The sequence below is a fragment of the Arachis stenosperma genome, chromosome 8 (assembly GCF_014773155.1).
Source record: "Arachis stenosperma cultivar V10309 chromosome 8, arast.V10309.gnm1.PFL2, whole genome shotgun sequence".
NCBI classification, from domain to species: domain Eukaryota; kingdom Viridiplantae; phylum Streptophyta; class Magnoliopsida; order Fabales; family Fabaceae; genus Arachis; species Arachis stenosperma.
The window spans coordinates 30,491,196-30,504,633 of NC_080384.1; the positions used below are offsets into that span (position 1 = coordinate 30,491,196).

Sequence of the window (13,438 nt, forward strand, 5' to 3'; positions counted from 1 at the left end):
TAAGTACAAAGACGTCGTCAAACAGGGCAAAGGCGCGATTTTGGGTACCGAGGAAGCCTTGAAGGCTCAAATTAAAATTGTTGCCCCTGAGTTCGACACGTCGGCAATTGGTGTTTTCAAGATTATTAAGGATGGCCAAGTTGTCGATGCTCCCAAGAAATGAACTCTTTGTTTCGTTGTTTCTTGTTTAGCCGTTTTGTTTTGGCTTGTAAATACTTTATTTTAGCCGTTTTGGCCTATGAACAATTTAGTCTTAGCCGTTTTAATTTTGGCTCGTGAACAATGACTTTTTAGTCGCTTGCTCGTGTTGTCGCGATAAAGTTTTTCTTACTTGTCCGATTGCGTTATCGCTTCTAGTAACCGTTTTTGGTTTGTAGTTGTTTATACCGGCGGCCCGTGGGCTCTCGTGTAGTTGTTTGTTACAATGGTAGTTGATGACCTCCCGGGGTGATCAGTCCCGGGTTAGGCGTTGTCGTTAGTCATAATTTATTTAGCTAGCCTGGTCGGCGCGCCGGCCCTTCCTCTAGGAGTAGAATCTTCTTAGGTTGTCCGCATTCCAAGTTCTCGGGACTTCCTTGCCGTCGAGTCTTTCTAGTTTGAATGCTCCTTTTCCCATCACTTTCTTGACTCTATATGGGCCTTCCCAGTTGGCCGCCAGCTTGCCTTCTCCGGGGGTCGGCAGGCCGATATCATTTCGCCTCAGGACGAGGTCGTTTGGCTCGAATTCCCTCTTGAGCACTTTGGTATTGTAGCGGAGCGCCACTCTTTGTTTTAGCGCCGTTTCTGTCAAGTGAGCCATTTCTCGGGCTTCCTCTATCAGGTCCTTTTCTACGGCTTCCTCCACCCCTTTCAAAAGAAGTCGTGGGCTTGGTTCTCCGATTTCTACGGGTATTACCGCGTCCACCCCGTACGTTAGCCGGAAAGGAGTTTCCTTGGTGGAGGACTGCTCGGTTGTTCGGTAAGACCAGAGGACCGACGCTAGCTCGTCGGCCCAAGCACCCTTCTTATTGTCCAACCTCTTTTTCAACCCTGAGATGAAAACCTTGTTGGCGGACTCCACTTGTCCGTTCGTCTGAGGGTGTTCTACCGAAGAGAACCTTTGCCTTATACCCAGGCCGCTAAGAAACTCTGTGAATTTCTTGTCGGTAAACTGCGTGCCATTGTCCGAGATGACGACTTCTGGTATCCCGAATCTTGTTATCACCTGCCTCCACATGAATTTTCTGCAATTGGCCGAGGATATGCTAGCCAGTGGTTCGGCTTCTATCCATTTGGTATAGTAATCAATCGCCACTATGAGGTATTTGACCTGCCCAGGGCCGACTGGGAAGGGCCCTAAGAGGTCGACTCCCCACTGAGAGAACGGCCGGGAGGTCGTTAGCAAGCTTAACTCGGAGGCCGGTGCCTTGGCAAAGTTGGCGTTCTGTTGGCACTTTATGCATTTTTTGACAAACTCTTTGGAGTCTGCCATCATCGACGGCCAGTAGTACCCAGCTCGGATTAACTTCCTTGCTAGGGCTTTGCCTCCGATGTGGTGCCCACAGCAGCCCTCATGGACTTCCTTGAGGACATAGTCCGTCTGGTCGGGGTGTAGGCACTTCAGGAGGGGTTGGCTAAGCCCTTTTCTGAACAGCTGTCCTTGGATGACGGCGTATTTTGCCACTTCTCTTCTTAGTTTTGCCGCGTCTTTTTCATCACCAGGGACTTGGCCGTGTTCTAGGAAGTTGGTGATGGGATCTAGCCATGAAGAACTCAGGGTTGTTATGTGTAGTGCAATTGCTGGTTCCCTTGTCATGCCTTGGATGAGAGACCGGTTTCCCTCCCCTGGCTTCGTGCTGGCCAACTTTGATAGGAGGTCTGCCCATGTGTTCCTTTCTCTGGGTACATGCTGGACCGTGACCTCCTCGAACTTTTGGCTCAAGCTTTTAACCTTTTCCAAGTACTTTTGCAACAGGGGATCCTTGGCTTGGTAGCTGCCGTTTACTTGGGAAGTGACGACTTGGGAATCGCTGCACACTTCCAGTCTTCTTGCGCCGACTTCCGCCGCTAGGGTCAAGCCTCCTATGAGGGCTTCGTATTCTGCTTGGTTGTTTGAGATGGGAAATTCGAATCTAACCGACTGTTCGTATACAACCCCAATCGGGCATTCCAGGATAATCCCGGCGCCTCCGAAGGTCTGGTTGGAGGCTCCGTCCACATGGAGCTTCCACCGTGTTCCCATGTCTTCGCCTGGATCTCCCGTTACTTCAACCAAGAAATCCGTCATGGCCTGCGCCTTGATGGCTTGCCGGGGTTCGTACCGTATGTCATATTGAGAGAGTTCGATGGACCAAGTCATCATTCTTCCCGCTAGGTCAGGTTTTTGGAGAACTTGCCGGATCCCCTGGTCCGTTCTGACGACCACTTGGTGACTTTGGAAGTATTGTTTTAACCTTCTTGAGGAAGTTAGGAGTGCCAGGGCTAGCTTTTCCAACTTGCTATATCTTAATTCTGCCCCTTGCAGGGCCCTGCTTATGAAATAGACTGGCTGTTGAGCTTTTCCGTCCTCCCGTACCAGGACTGCGGCCAGGGCTTCACTTGTTATAGCGAGGTATAGGTATAGTGGTTCCCCGTCCTTTGGCTTCCCGAGAATGGGAGGTGCCGCCAGGATTTCCTTGAAGTGCTGAAAGGCTTCTTCACATGCGGGTGTCCATTCAAACGCCATCCCTTTCTTCATGAGGTTGAAAAATGGCAGGGCCTTTGTCGCCGAAGCCCCGAGAAACCGGGAAAGTGATGTCAATCGCCCTGCCAACCTCTGAACGTCCTTGACGCAGCCCGGGCTCTTCATCTGCAGTATTGCCTGGCATTTCTCCGGGTTAGCTTCTACCCCTCTCTGGGTTATCATGAATCCCAGGAACTTGCCGGCTTCCATGGCGAAGGCGCACTTGAGGGGGTTCAGCCTCATACCGTGTTGACGGAGGGACGCAAATACACTTGCCAGGTCGTTTATGAGGTCGTCAGGTCGTGTTGTTTTTGCCAGGATGTCGTCCACGTAAACTTCAACCGTTTTTCCTATGAGGTCGTGGAATATCCTGTTCATCAGCCTTTGATATGTCGCCCCCGCATTTTTCAAGCCGAATGGCATTACCTTATAGCAAAAAGTTCCTCCTGGCGTTATGAACGCCGTTTTGTCTTCGTCTGGTCGGTGCATCGGTATCTGATTGTAACCGGAGTAGGCGTCCATGAAACTCAGATACCGGTATCCCGCCGCAGCGTCGACGAGTGCATCTATATTGGGGAGGGGGAAGCAATCTTTGGGGCATGCTTTGTTAAGGTCAGAGTAGTCCACGCACATTCTCCACCTGCCATTGTGCTTTTTCACCAGTACCACATTTGAGAGCCACGTCGGGTAGTCCACTTCTCGTATGAAGCCTGCTTCTAGGAGGCCGGCCGTTTGTTTGGCTACCTCCTCTGCTCTTTCCGCCGACATTTTTCTCCTCCGTTGAGCCACCGGGCGTGCTTCCGGCTTGACGGCTAGGTGATGTGAGACGATTTGTGGATCTATGCCCGGCATGTCGGCTGGTGTCCATGCGAACAAGTCCCTGTTGGCTCTTATCATTTCAATCAAAGGCTCCTTCAGCTCATGTGGGAGGTTCTTGTTAACGAAAGTGAACTTTTCCCCTTCGTCACCGATGCTAAATTTTTCCAGGTCCCCTTCTGGTTCCGGCCTCGGCTTGTCTTCTACTCTGGCGTCAAGGTCGGCTAGGAATACGCCAGATGCTTCCTTGGACTTCTTTCTGAGGGAAAGGCTGGCGTTGTCACAAGCGACCGCCGTCTCGAGGTCTCCCCTTATGGTCCCTATGGATCCATCATCGGTGACAAACTTCATAACTAGCAGCTTGGTATTGATTATGGCTTCAAAATCATTGATTGTTTTTCTTCCCAAGATGATGTTGTAGGCTGTGGAGTCTCGGAGGATTACGAACTCGGCCATTGCCGATCTTCGGCCTTGCACCTGTCCCACCGAGATTGGTAGGGAAATGACTCCGTCTGGTTTGATGAAGTGGTCGCCTAACCCGATAACCCCGTGCTTGTGAGTCGTCAGGTCGGCATCCTTCAGCCCCAGTGCGTCGAACACATTGCGGAACATGATGTTTGAATCAGCTCCTGTGTCGACAAGGATCCGTTTGACGAGGCCGGTTCCCACTCTGGCCGTTATGACCATGGAAGGGTTTTCCGGGGCGTCGCTGAACCATTGGTCTTCTGGGCCAAAAGAAATGGACGGAGGTTTTTTGGTACTCTGCACCGGTAGAGATGAGATCGCCAGAACCTTGGCGTCTTTCTTGTGTGCCGACCGGGACTTCGGTGCAGTGTTTTTTGCCGTTACCACGTTTATTACCGTGAGGCCGTGGTCTCCGTCTTCGGGCTCCTGTCGCCGCTTGGTCGAGCGTGTCTTGCCTTCCTCGTCTTGTTCACGATAACGCCTTCTCGGCTCCCTGATGAGATGGGAGAACGCTGCTAGCTTTCCTTCCCTTATCGCTTGTTCTAATGCATCCTTCAGGTCGAAACAGTCCTGAGTTTGGTGACCATATCCCTTATGGTAATCGCAATAAAGGTTCTTGTTTCCACCCGTGCGGTCCTTGAGTGGTCGGGGCTTCGGAAGAATTCCCTTTTCAGCTATTTGTTGATAGACTTCCACGATGGGGAGGGTGAGCGGAGTGTAGTTAGTAAACTTCCCGACTCGAGGAAACGACCTAGGTGCTTTGTTTGATGCCTCCTCCCTAGCCTTTTCTTTTGCTCTCTCCCCGTCGCCACCGGACTGACGAGCCTGGCCGTAACCGGACTGCCGCTTATTGGCAGCCACTACTCGGCTGACTTCCTCGTCGTTTATGTACTCTTTGGCCACCGTTTGGATTTCATGCATTGTCCAAACCGGCTTCGTGGTAAGGTATTTTCGGAAGTTCTCGTTGAGGAGGCCGTTCGTCAGGTAGAGACTGGCCACCGAGTCGGTTAAGCCGTCGATTTCCAAACATTCGTCGTTGAACCGATCTAAGTACCTCCTGGTCGGCTCTCCCTGTCTCTGGGTTACCCCGAGAAGGTTGATAGGATGCTTGGCCTTTGCTATTCGCGTTGTAAATTGAGCCAGGAATGCGCGGCTGATGTCTGAGAAATTGTAGATGGAGCCTTGAGGGAGGCCGTTAAACCATCTGATCGCTGGTCCTGCTAGGGTCACCGGGAAGGCGCGGCATCTTACCTCGTCGCCTACCCCTTCTAGATTCATCCTGGCCTCAAAGGCCGTGAGGTGTTCTAGAGGGTCCTGAGTTCCGTCGTACCTCATGTCCGTTGGCTTGTCGAAGTGTTTTGGCAGCCGGACCTCGAGGATAGATCGGTGGAACGGGGTGGCGCCCATTATCACAGGTTGTCGTGTTCTTCCGTCTTCGCGACCTCTTGTCGCTCGATGGGTCGGTCTGCCGCGGGAGTAGATAATCGTGTCATTTCGTCTCCTCACTATGGGTGACTCCTCCCGCGAGCTCTCCGCTTCCGTCCGCGGGCGGCTTCAGCGAGAGTCTTCCTCCTCGCTCCCGGGAGACGGGGTGTAGCTCGGATCGGTAGACCGTCCGTCCCGCTCCCGGTCGGCAAGCTGTCGCTCCAGGTTCTGGACTCTGTGGCGTAGCTCTTGCATTATTACGGCGCTATCGCCGCCCGTTCCTCCGAAGGGTCGCGTCCTCGTGTGTCGATGGGGGGACCTTCGCCGCCCCCCTTGCGAGGCGACGGAGGCTGCCCCCTCCGCTCCGGCAGCCCGGCCTTGGTCGCCGGGACCCAGTACAACCTCCATTTAGACGTCCCCACAGACGGCGCCAATGTTCGTTCGTCGGGTTCCGAACAGGTCGGGTGGACAGAAGATGCAGGGGTGGATAGGTGAGGATGTCTTAGTCCTGGTCGCGCTGATTGTGGGTCTGCCGAGCTAGCGAGCACTTGTGCTGATGAATGGACGAGGGGAGGTGCCACCTGCAAAGACACTCCGACGCTCAAGTCAGCAATGTGCAGGCGGACAGAATAATGGGATGAGGGAAAAAATGACGTACCTCGGGGGAAGAGCCAATCTTCCCCTTTTATACATGTCAGTAGTGGGCCCCACGTGAGGTCAGGCCCAATTCTCCAAGGACGCTGCCATGCAGCCGTGTGTGAGCCGTACAGGGCGCGTGTCCGGGTCGGATGGAGTGCAGGCATCCGGGTCGGGTAGAACTTGGGCCGGGTCGACCCGTGTGGACCTTGGGCCGGGCCATAACATTATGTTTGTATAATTTACTAATAGTTACTTAAAATAATTTCATATTAATTTTTAATATAATTATATTGTATTAAATGAGTTTTAATAAAAATGGTAAGTCTTAATATATTATTAATAAGTTTTTTATTTGCAAAACTATCTTTTGAATTATATATAAGTATGTATGTTTGTTATTATTCCTAACATTTGATTTTAATTTTATTCTCTAATGTTTTAATATGTCTCAATCATACATCTAAACGTAACATTGACAATTTATGCATGTAATGTGACGACAATCCTATGCTAACACGTCACTGATATATAAGCACCTAACGATACTAGTCTATAATTAGTATGTTGGCATCTTCGTTAATTAACGATACTAGCAGCTAACGATATAATTGAAACTTGAAACATTAGGACCCAGTTAAAACTTAAAACTAGTTCAATGTTAGAAATATGATATTATTATTTTTAAACTATTTTAAAAGAATTTACTTTTATCTCTTAGTTAAATGTTTAAAAGATTTTGCTAACAAATATTCTAAAAGACATACACCTTTTAAAGTTCTACAAATAAAATAATTGAATAAAAATAAAAAATATTAATTAATTGTTGACCCTTTTAAGTTTTCATGCATTAATTGCATTAGAAAAATATATATATTTTTTTTTACTTTATTATCGATCATGTAAGAATAGTAGCAAGGGAGAAAGAGATTTTATTGGATATTCACGAAGGGACAAAAGGACAAGACGATCATGTAAGAATAATAGCATAGTCTCAATTAAGAGAGTGTGAGTTCGAATCTCCTATTTTTGATAAATAAAAAATAAAAAAAAAGGGAGAAGGAGATTACCGAGAATGAAAACTGAGTTTAATTTGTAGTTCGTATTAGAAACAATCATCACATAAATAAAAATATAAAACTGTTAATTCTATCAGAACAATCACATAAAAATCAACAATTATAAGATTCAATATATAACACTTGTAATAACACATAAATAATCATCCCATCACATTACATTACACTACACATATATAAGCAATATAAAACTTAAGGATCATAATACAAAGTGGCACGCATAATAATAAGTTGTGATATTACAAATAAAGTACAAATGCTTAATTATTATTATCACTTGAAGACATACTTGGAAATGCCAGGAAAATGGATATTCATAAAGTATTCTTCCCAATCAATAATTTTTGGATCAAAGAAAAACAAATCCATCTCTGCCCTACCTTCTCTTGCCGCTCTCAACAACTTTTCTGTATTCATATTGTCAAATCTGTTTGCAAAACAAACAAAGCTACTTCTAGTTAATAATTAAACATATATTAATTGATAATAAATATTAGCTAATAATTAATTAATAATCCTAAAGAACTAATATCATAGCAGTTAATTTTAATTAATACTATAGCATATTATCAAACAAGTCTAATATGAAATTCACTGAAAATGAATTTTTGTTGAGTTTGAATTTTGAATATTTTTTAATTAAATTTTAAATATTTTTATTTTTAAAAATTTTAAATTTTTTTAAAATAATATTATATGATTAATAAATATTATTATTTTTTGCCAATACTTGGTCAATGATAATTTGTACTCATATTTACAGGAATTTTACATGTAAAAAACATATATTTTATCTCTATATTTATCAGAATTTTGTACACATAAATTAATACAACAGTTTGCACACACATTTTTTTAGAATTTACATACATAAATTAATAAAATTTATGTGTTAAAAAATAATTTAATATTTATACTAGTTAAATAATAGCCAAAAATATTAAAAATAATTGTCCAAGGAGTTTTTTTTTTTAATTTTCGTGTTGAGTGTCGTATTGGTGTTACAATAATATTCACTCTCAAACTTTTTCATAATTAATACAACGTAACGATGAACTTACACGCCATTAAAAAATACATAAGGCTTGTAAAGATCAACGAGCCGCATAACACCATGGATCTTTCTATAAAGTTCATGATACGTTTCTTGGAAATACTTGCATGATGCTTCATTCACCAGTTTTAGTCCCTGCCAAATAATGCATGCATGTAAAAACTCAATTCCAAACCCTAATTAAGCTCAGAATATAATATAATTGCACCATTTAATTATTATATGAAAGGTAAATAACAAAACCTTTAACGGAAGCAAGTAGCGAATGAACATGTATCTATGGAAGCTTGCCATGCTACTCAATATGGTAATCTTGCCAACTCTGATAGGCTTTCCTTCTTTATTGATCCAAGGTTTTGCAGTGAAATATTTGAAGGAATAGTCATGAAGATTGTGGTATCTCACAGGGTTGCTAACAGAAGAACCCACATGGTATATGATGTTATCATCACTATTACTAGAACTTTCATTTCCATGGGCCACCATAGCCACTATCATTGCATTCACTACCATGTCAGCCGGTATCTGCATATCAAACTCACTAATAAGATTACAAACCACATCCGATTAAGTTTTATATACAAAATTATGTTTGACGAATGAAATATATCGATAGAGATATTATATAGAAAAATATTGAATTAGTATATTTTATATCTATTTTGACAGAAAAATACAGAAATACTAATAAAAGATATGATTTATTTTTTATTTTTTTATTATTTTTATTAATTTTTTATAATTATATTTTTTTATTTTTATCTTATTTTTTTAAATTTTTTAAATAAAAAAAATAAATTAAATTTTTATAATTTATTTAAATTTATTATTAAATAAAATAAAAAAATATTAATTTTTATGTCTTTATTATTTATATTTTATTCTTAATATCTTATTTTATCCTGTTTTCACGATGAAACGCAATCTAAAAGACAGTACATGGGTAGTAAGTCAAACATATGATAGTGTTATATTTGGTTTTGACTACTGAAGAATGGGATGTAAATTCATATTTAATAGTTTGATCAAGTGACTCACCACATCAAAAACTGCCTTAAGATCTGCAAGGAAGCATGATAATTTTCCTTTACCATAAGCAACAATCAAACTGTCTATGGTTCTGCGCCATGTAAAAAAATCATATGAAAGTGTATAAAATGGACAATAATTTAACGAAATTAAACCTAACATAAGAGTAGGCATAAAATTGAAGGGTGTTTAATTTGTACCTTACACCTTCGACCCAACCTGGAAAAGGCTCTCTGTAAGTGCTAGTAATGATGGTAGGACGCACAATAACAACAGGTGTATTTTCTTTTGAAGTTTGTATAAGCATTTCACCCATTGCTTTTGTAAAAACATATGTGTTTGGCCAACCATACATATTTGCTCTGGAAATAAATTACGGTACAATGTAACCATAAACTATTAGTCCATAATTTTGTGGTAATTGCTATGTAAAATATAATTATCAATCAATAAAGTTAACTAAATGATCAGTTGTTTATAGAGATATAATGGAAAACATGATTTATTAATATTTAGTATATATTATGTTGATTTGGTTAGATTTTTGGACAAGAAGAGCTACTACCAGCCTTAATTAGATGCATTCTTGTACTTAGCTTAGCTTGTCGCATGAGGCAAAATATATTCAAAAAATTTTGTTAATTGATTAATTCTTTGACCAATTGAATTGAGAGTTCAAACATTTTGACAAATTGAACAAATATCCCTACCTAACCTAATATTAGAACCTCATAATATACTTAGCTTGTTGCATGACACAAGAACGAGATCAAGATATATATGCATGTGTTTCTAAGCCGTGATGAATGGAAACGTTATGTTGAAGTAGGCATTTATAGAAAATTAAAAAATAATATTTACTACTTCTTTTATATCCCTTTTGTATTTATTAGTATAAAAGACAAAACATTTTATCTTTTTTAATCTTATTTTTTGTCGATCATTTTTAATAAAAAAATATACACAAAAGATCTAAATACACAGATAGGTAGACATAAGATTTTTAATAATAATAATAATAATGAAAAAAAAAACGGACACACACGCCAATTTTAAAATTTCTTTTGTAGAATTTTACTGCTCACGGCCGCACCTAACACCTAACGCCATAAATTCCTTTGAAATTCTAGTATCATGAATTTCATTCTAATATTCTATGACTAGAACCGATCACGAGTTTATGTCAAGAAATAACCTCTTTTACAAAAACTTTTCCCTTTGTATGATTAGTCGTGTTAGAGATATAACCATTAATGTTACTTTTTTCATCAGCTTAAATTTTTGAGATGAGTAATTTCATAAATAAACCCAAAAAAAGGCTCTTATTTGAAGGAGAGTGTTAGAGATATAATCATTAATATTGCATTTATATCTCTAACAAATCGATTCATTTTTTTCCCTTGTTATTGGATAAGATATATGATTAATATATTGATATAATAAATCGAGTTTGACGGGAAAAAAATAGGATATTAAAGGTCAATATTTTAATGAGAGAAAATATAGAATTAATCAGTACTGATTTAAATATGAGAAAATATTGATGATTATCTAATATTTTTTTAAAAAAATATATAAATATCATATATCTCTATCACTAAATTTTCACATATTATTCTCTATTCTCTAATAATTTCTTTTAAATTATTTTCTTTGTGTGAAATGTGTTTATATTAGAAGAAAAAAAAAATAAAATATACTAGATATTTTAAGATTTGGAATTTAATGATAAAACATTACTTCTGTTATTTATACACAGATATCAACTATAATAAATAATATATAATCATGTTAAATATACATTAAAATTAATTATTAAAATATATATTAAAAATAAATTAAATTATATATTTATATACAAATATTTAATAATTAATTTTAATGTGTAAATAATATTTTTTATATTTCATTCCTTTTATTAATTAGTGCCTACCCCTATATATATATATATATATATATATATATATATATATATATATATATATAGAGAGAGAGAGAGAGAGAGAGAGAGAGAGAGAGAGTAGTGGGTGAATAAATTTTTTTAATCTAAATTCAACTAAATTATTTTTTTCTTTATATGCATATCTTTCCTTTTTTTTAATTGATTTTTATTGTCTCAATAGACTATTAAACTAATTTAATTACTAAAGTAACTTGATCATCATTTAGGACCACTATATATATATATATATATATATATATATATATATATATGCTACATTACTTGTATTTATTTTGGGCCCAGCATGTGACAACAATAAGCAGTAGATAAGAGTAATTCAAACCTTTGGATGCCTAGTTCCTTCATGGCGAGTTTAATGTGATGTTCAGAGGCTCCTTGTTCCCGAAGCTGATTGAGTTTTTGTTGCACCAACTTCATTTCCATGTCAATGTCTAATCCTGCCACTCCATTCAATGACACACCCATTTCCTGTGGATCCTCTACTACCACTCCTCCTCTCTCGCCACACACGTATGCTAATTCAATATCCCATTCAATTACATCAATTAGTTTCACAAAAATAATATTGTTAATTACACATTTATTAATTAATAGCAATAGATGTTGAAATTTAATATAATGTACGTAATAAGGAAATGTACTAACCTGTTGATACGTGAAGAAGCACTTTGAGCTTAGTACATTTCTTAGCGAAGTTCAATACATGCTTAACTCCGAATGTGTTAATACCCAATGCAACATCATATCTGCATTTAATAACAATAATAAGATAATAATTTTTATCCATGCAAAAAGTAGTTAAGAATTATATTATTACAAAAATATTTAAAAGATAATAAAAAAGAAATGTTTGTTGTTATTTTGTGGTTATATACGAAATTCAATAATCTCAAATTGATATATATTTATACGAAAATGTTTAATAACAAAAAAATTAACAAAAAAATCAGAATTTATCTTATTTAACATTCATTAATTGTTGCAATAATTAATGAATATTAAATTAAATAAGATAAATTGACTATTTTTTTTTTGTCTCTCTAACATTATCAATATTTATATACCTTTCGTCAAAGTTAGTAGTTGCAGCAATATTAACTATAATATCAGTTTGATTGCAAATATGATCCATTAGAATGGAGTCCTTCAAATCCAAGTCCTGTTTAGAAATGTCTCCAGGTACCACACTCAACTTTTCTGACACAAAAGAATTGAACTTTGTACCCAACTTTTCCTTTAGCAATCTAAACAACTCCTTCCCTACGATCTACATACATATAAAAATGTAAGCATACAACACAGGAATATCAACTATAATAGACATATTTTGAATTTTGAAAAAGATTATAGAATAATATCCAAATACATGCATGCACATACATCAAAATATAAGATAAATTAAATAAACAAATAGAAGATATAATATATATATATATATATATATATATATATATATATATATATATATATATATTTGTCACCTCATGATGCAAGCGATGAGTAGCAGATTCAATATCGGTAGCTCTCAAAAGAAGATAAAGTTTTTTCACATTTGATTGACATCTTAATATCTTCTCCACAAAAACTGTAAATTCATAACAATTAGTAATTAATTAAAAGCATATGGAATTAAAACAAGTTGCATTGTTTTACAACACATATCACTACTTTTTGCAAGGAAGCCAGTGGCACCAGTGACTAGAATGGTCTTGTCCTCAAGGAAATGCAATATGCTTCCCAATTCCATTTGAGATAATTAAGTAGTTCTTCTTTATATTGATGAGAAGGAGAAATTTCAAAGGAGAGGATGAAAATAATGAACCAAAATAATGTGTTAGACTACTCTAGATAATATGATTACGCATGCATGCCCACAAGGTTTGCTTTGATTCTTTTATTGCACTCTTCTCTTGCTGTTAATATTTATAGGGGAAGCCAAGCACCTCTCATTTCCTACCTATCTAACAAAAAATATCTCCAATTCCGATGCATGAAATATTTCAAGTAAGAGAACATAAAATGAAAAAATATTACATCTAATTTAAAATTTTAAAGTAGTAAGTTAATGATTCTCTCATCTTATAAATTTTTTATTATTTTTTATTTTTTTAATATAAGACTAATTTCATACACTATTTCTCACACTTGCAATATTAATATGAACTTGACGGTGATGTAAATGCATGGGACACACTCATTGTCGAAAAATTGAGAAGTGTGAACGTCACACACTCACACTCTATTAATTCGTTCACCGAACCTACCTAAAT

The 13,438-nt window shown here is 38.4% G+C and overlaps 3 protein-coding genes across 3 annotated transcripts; all 3 read right to left on the reverse strand.

Moving 5' to 3' along the window:
- Positions 1-523: 523 nt before the first annotated feature.
- LOC130945773 (uncharacterized) lies at positions 524-2,266 on the reverse strand. Its single transcript, XM_057874477.1, has 2 exons — positions 1,310-2,266; positions 524-1,204 (listed from the first exon to the last, which is right to left on the reverse strand). The coding sequence occupies exons 1-2, from the start codon at positions 2,264-2,266 to the stop codon at positions 524-526; spliced, it is 1,638 nt and encodes a 545-aa protein (XP_057730460.1).
- A 962-nt stretch (positions 2,267-3,228) lies between these two features.
- Positions 3,229-5,389, reverse strand: LOC130945774 (uncharacterized). The gene is made up of 4 exons (XM_057874478.1): positions 5,069-5,389; positions 4,187-4,915; positions 3,368-4,093; positions 3,229-3,267 (listed from the first exon to the last, which is right to left on the reverse strand). The coding sequence occupies exons 1-4, from the start codon at positions 5,387-5,389 to the stop codon at positions 3,229-3,231; spliced, it is 1,815 nt and encodes a 604-aa protein (XP_057730461.1).
- Positions 5,390-7,213: 1,824 nt separating this feature from the next.
- On the reverse strand, positions 7,214-13,055 carry LOC130944938 (fatty acyl-CoA reductase 3-like). The gene is made up of 10 exons (XM_057873539.1): positions 12,837-13,055; positions 12,650-12,753; positions 12,233-12,435; positions 11,814-11,914; positions 11,491-11,683; positions 9,406-9,567; positions 9,215-9,296; positions 8,420-8,701; positions 8,184-8,311; positions 7,214-7,549 (listed from the first exon to the last, which is right to left on the reverse strand). Exons 1-10 carry the CDS (start codon positions 12,913-12,915, stop codon positions 7,396-7,398), a joined length of 1,488 nt encoding a protein of 495 aa, XP_057729522.1. The 5' UTR covers positions 12,916-13,055; the 3' UTR covers positions 7,214-7,395.
- Between the last annotated feature and the right edge of the window lie 383 nt (positions 13,056-13,438).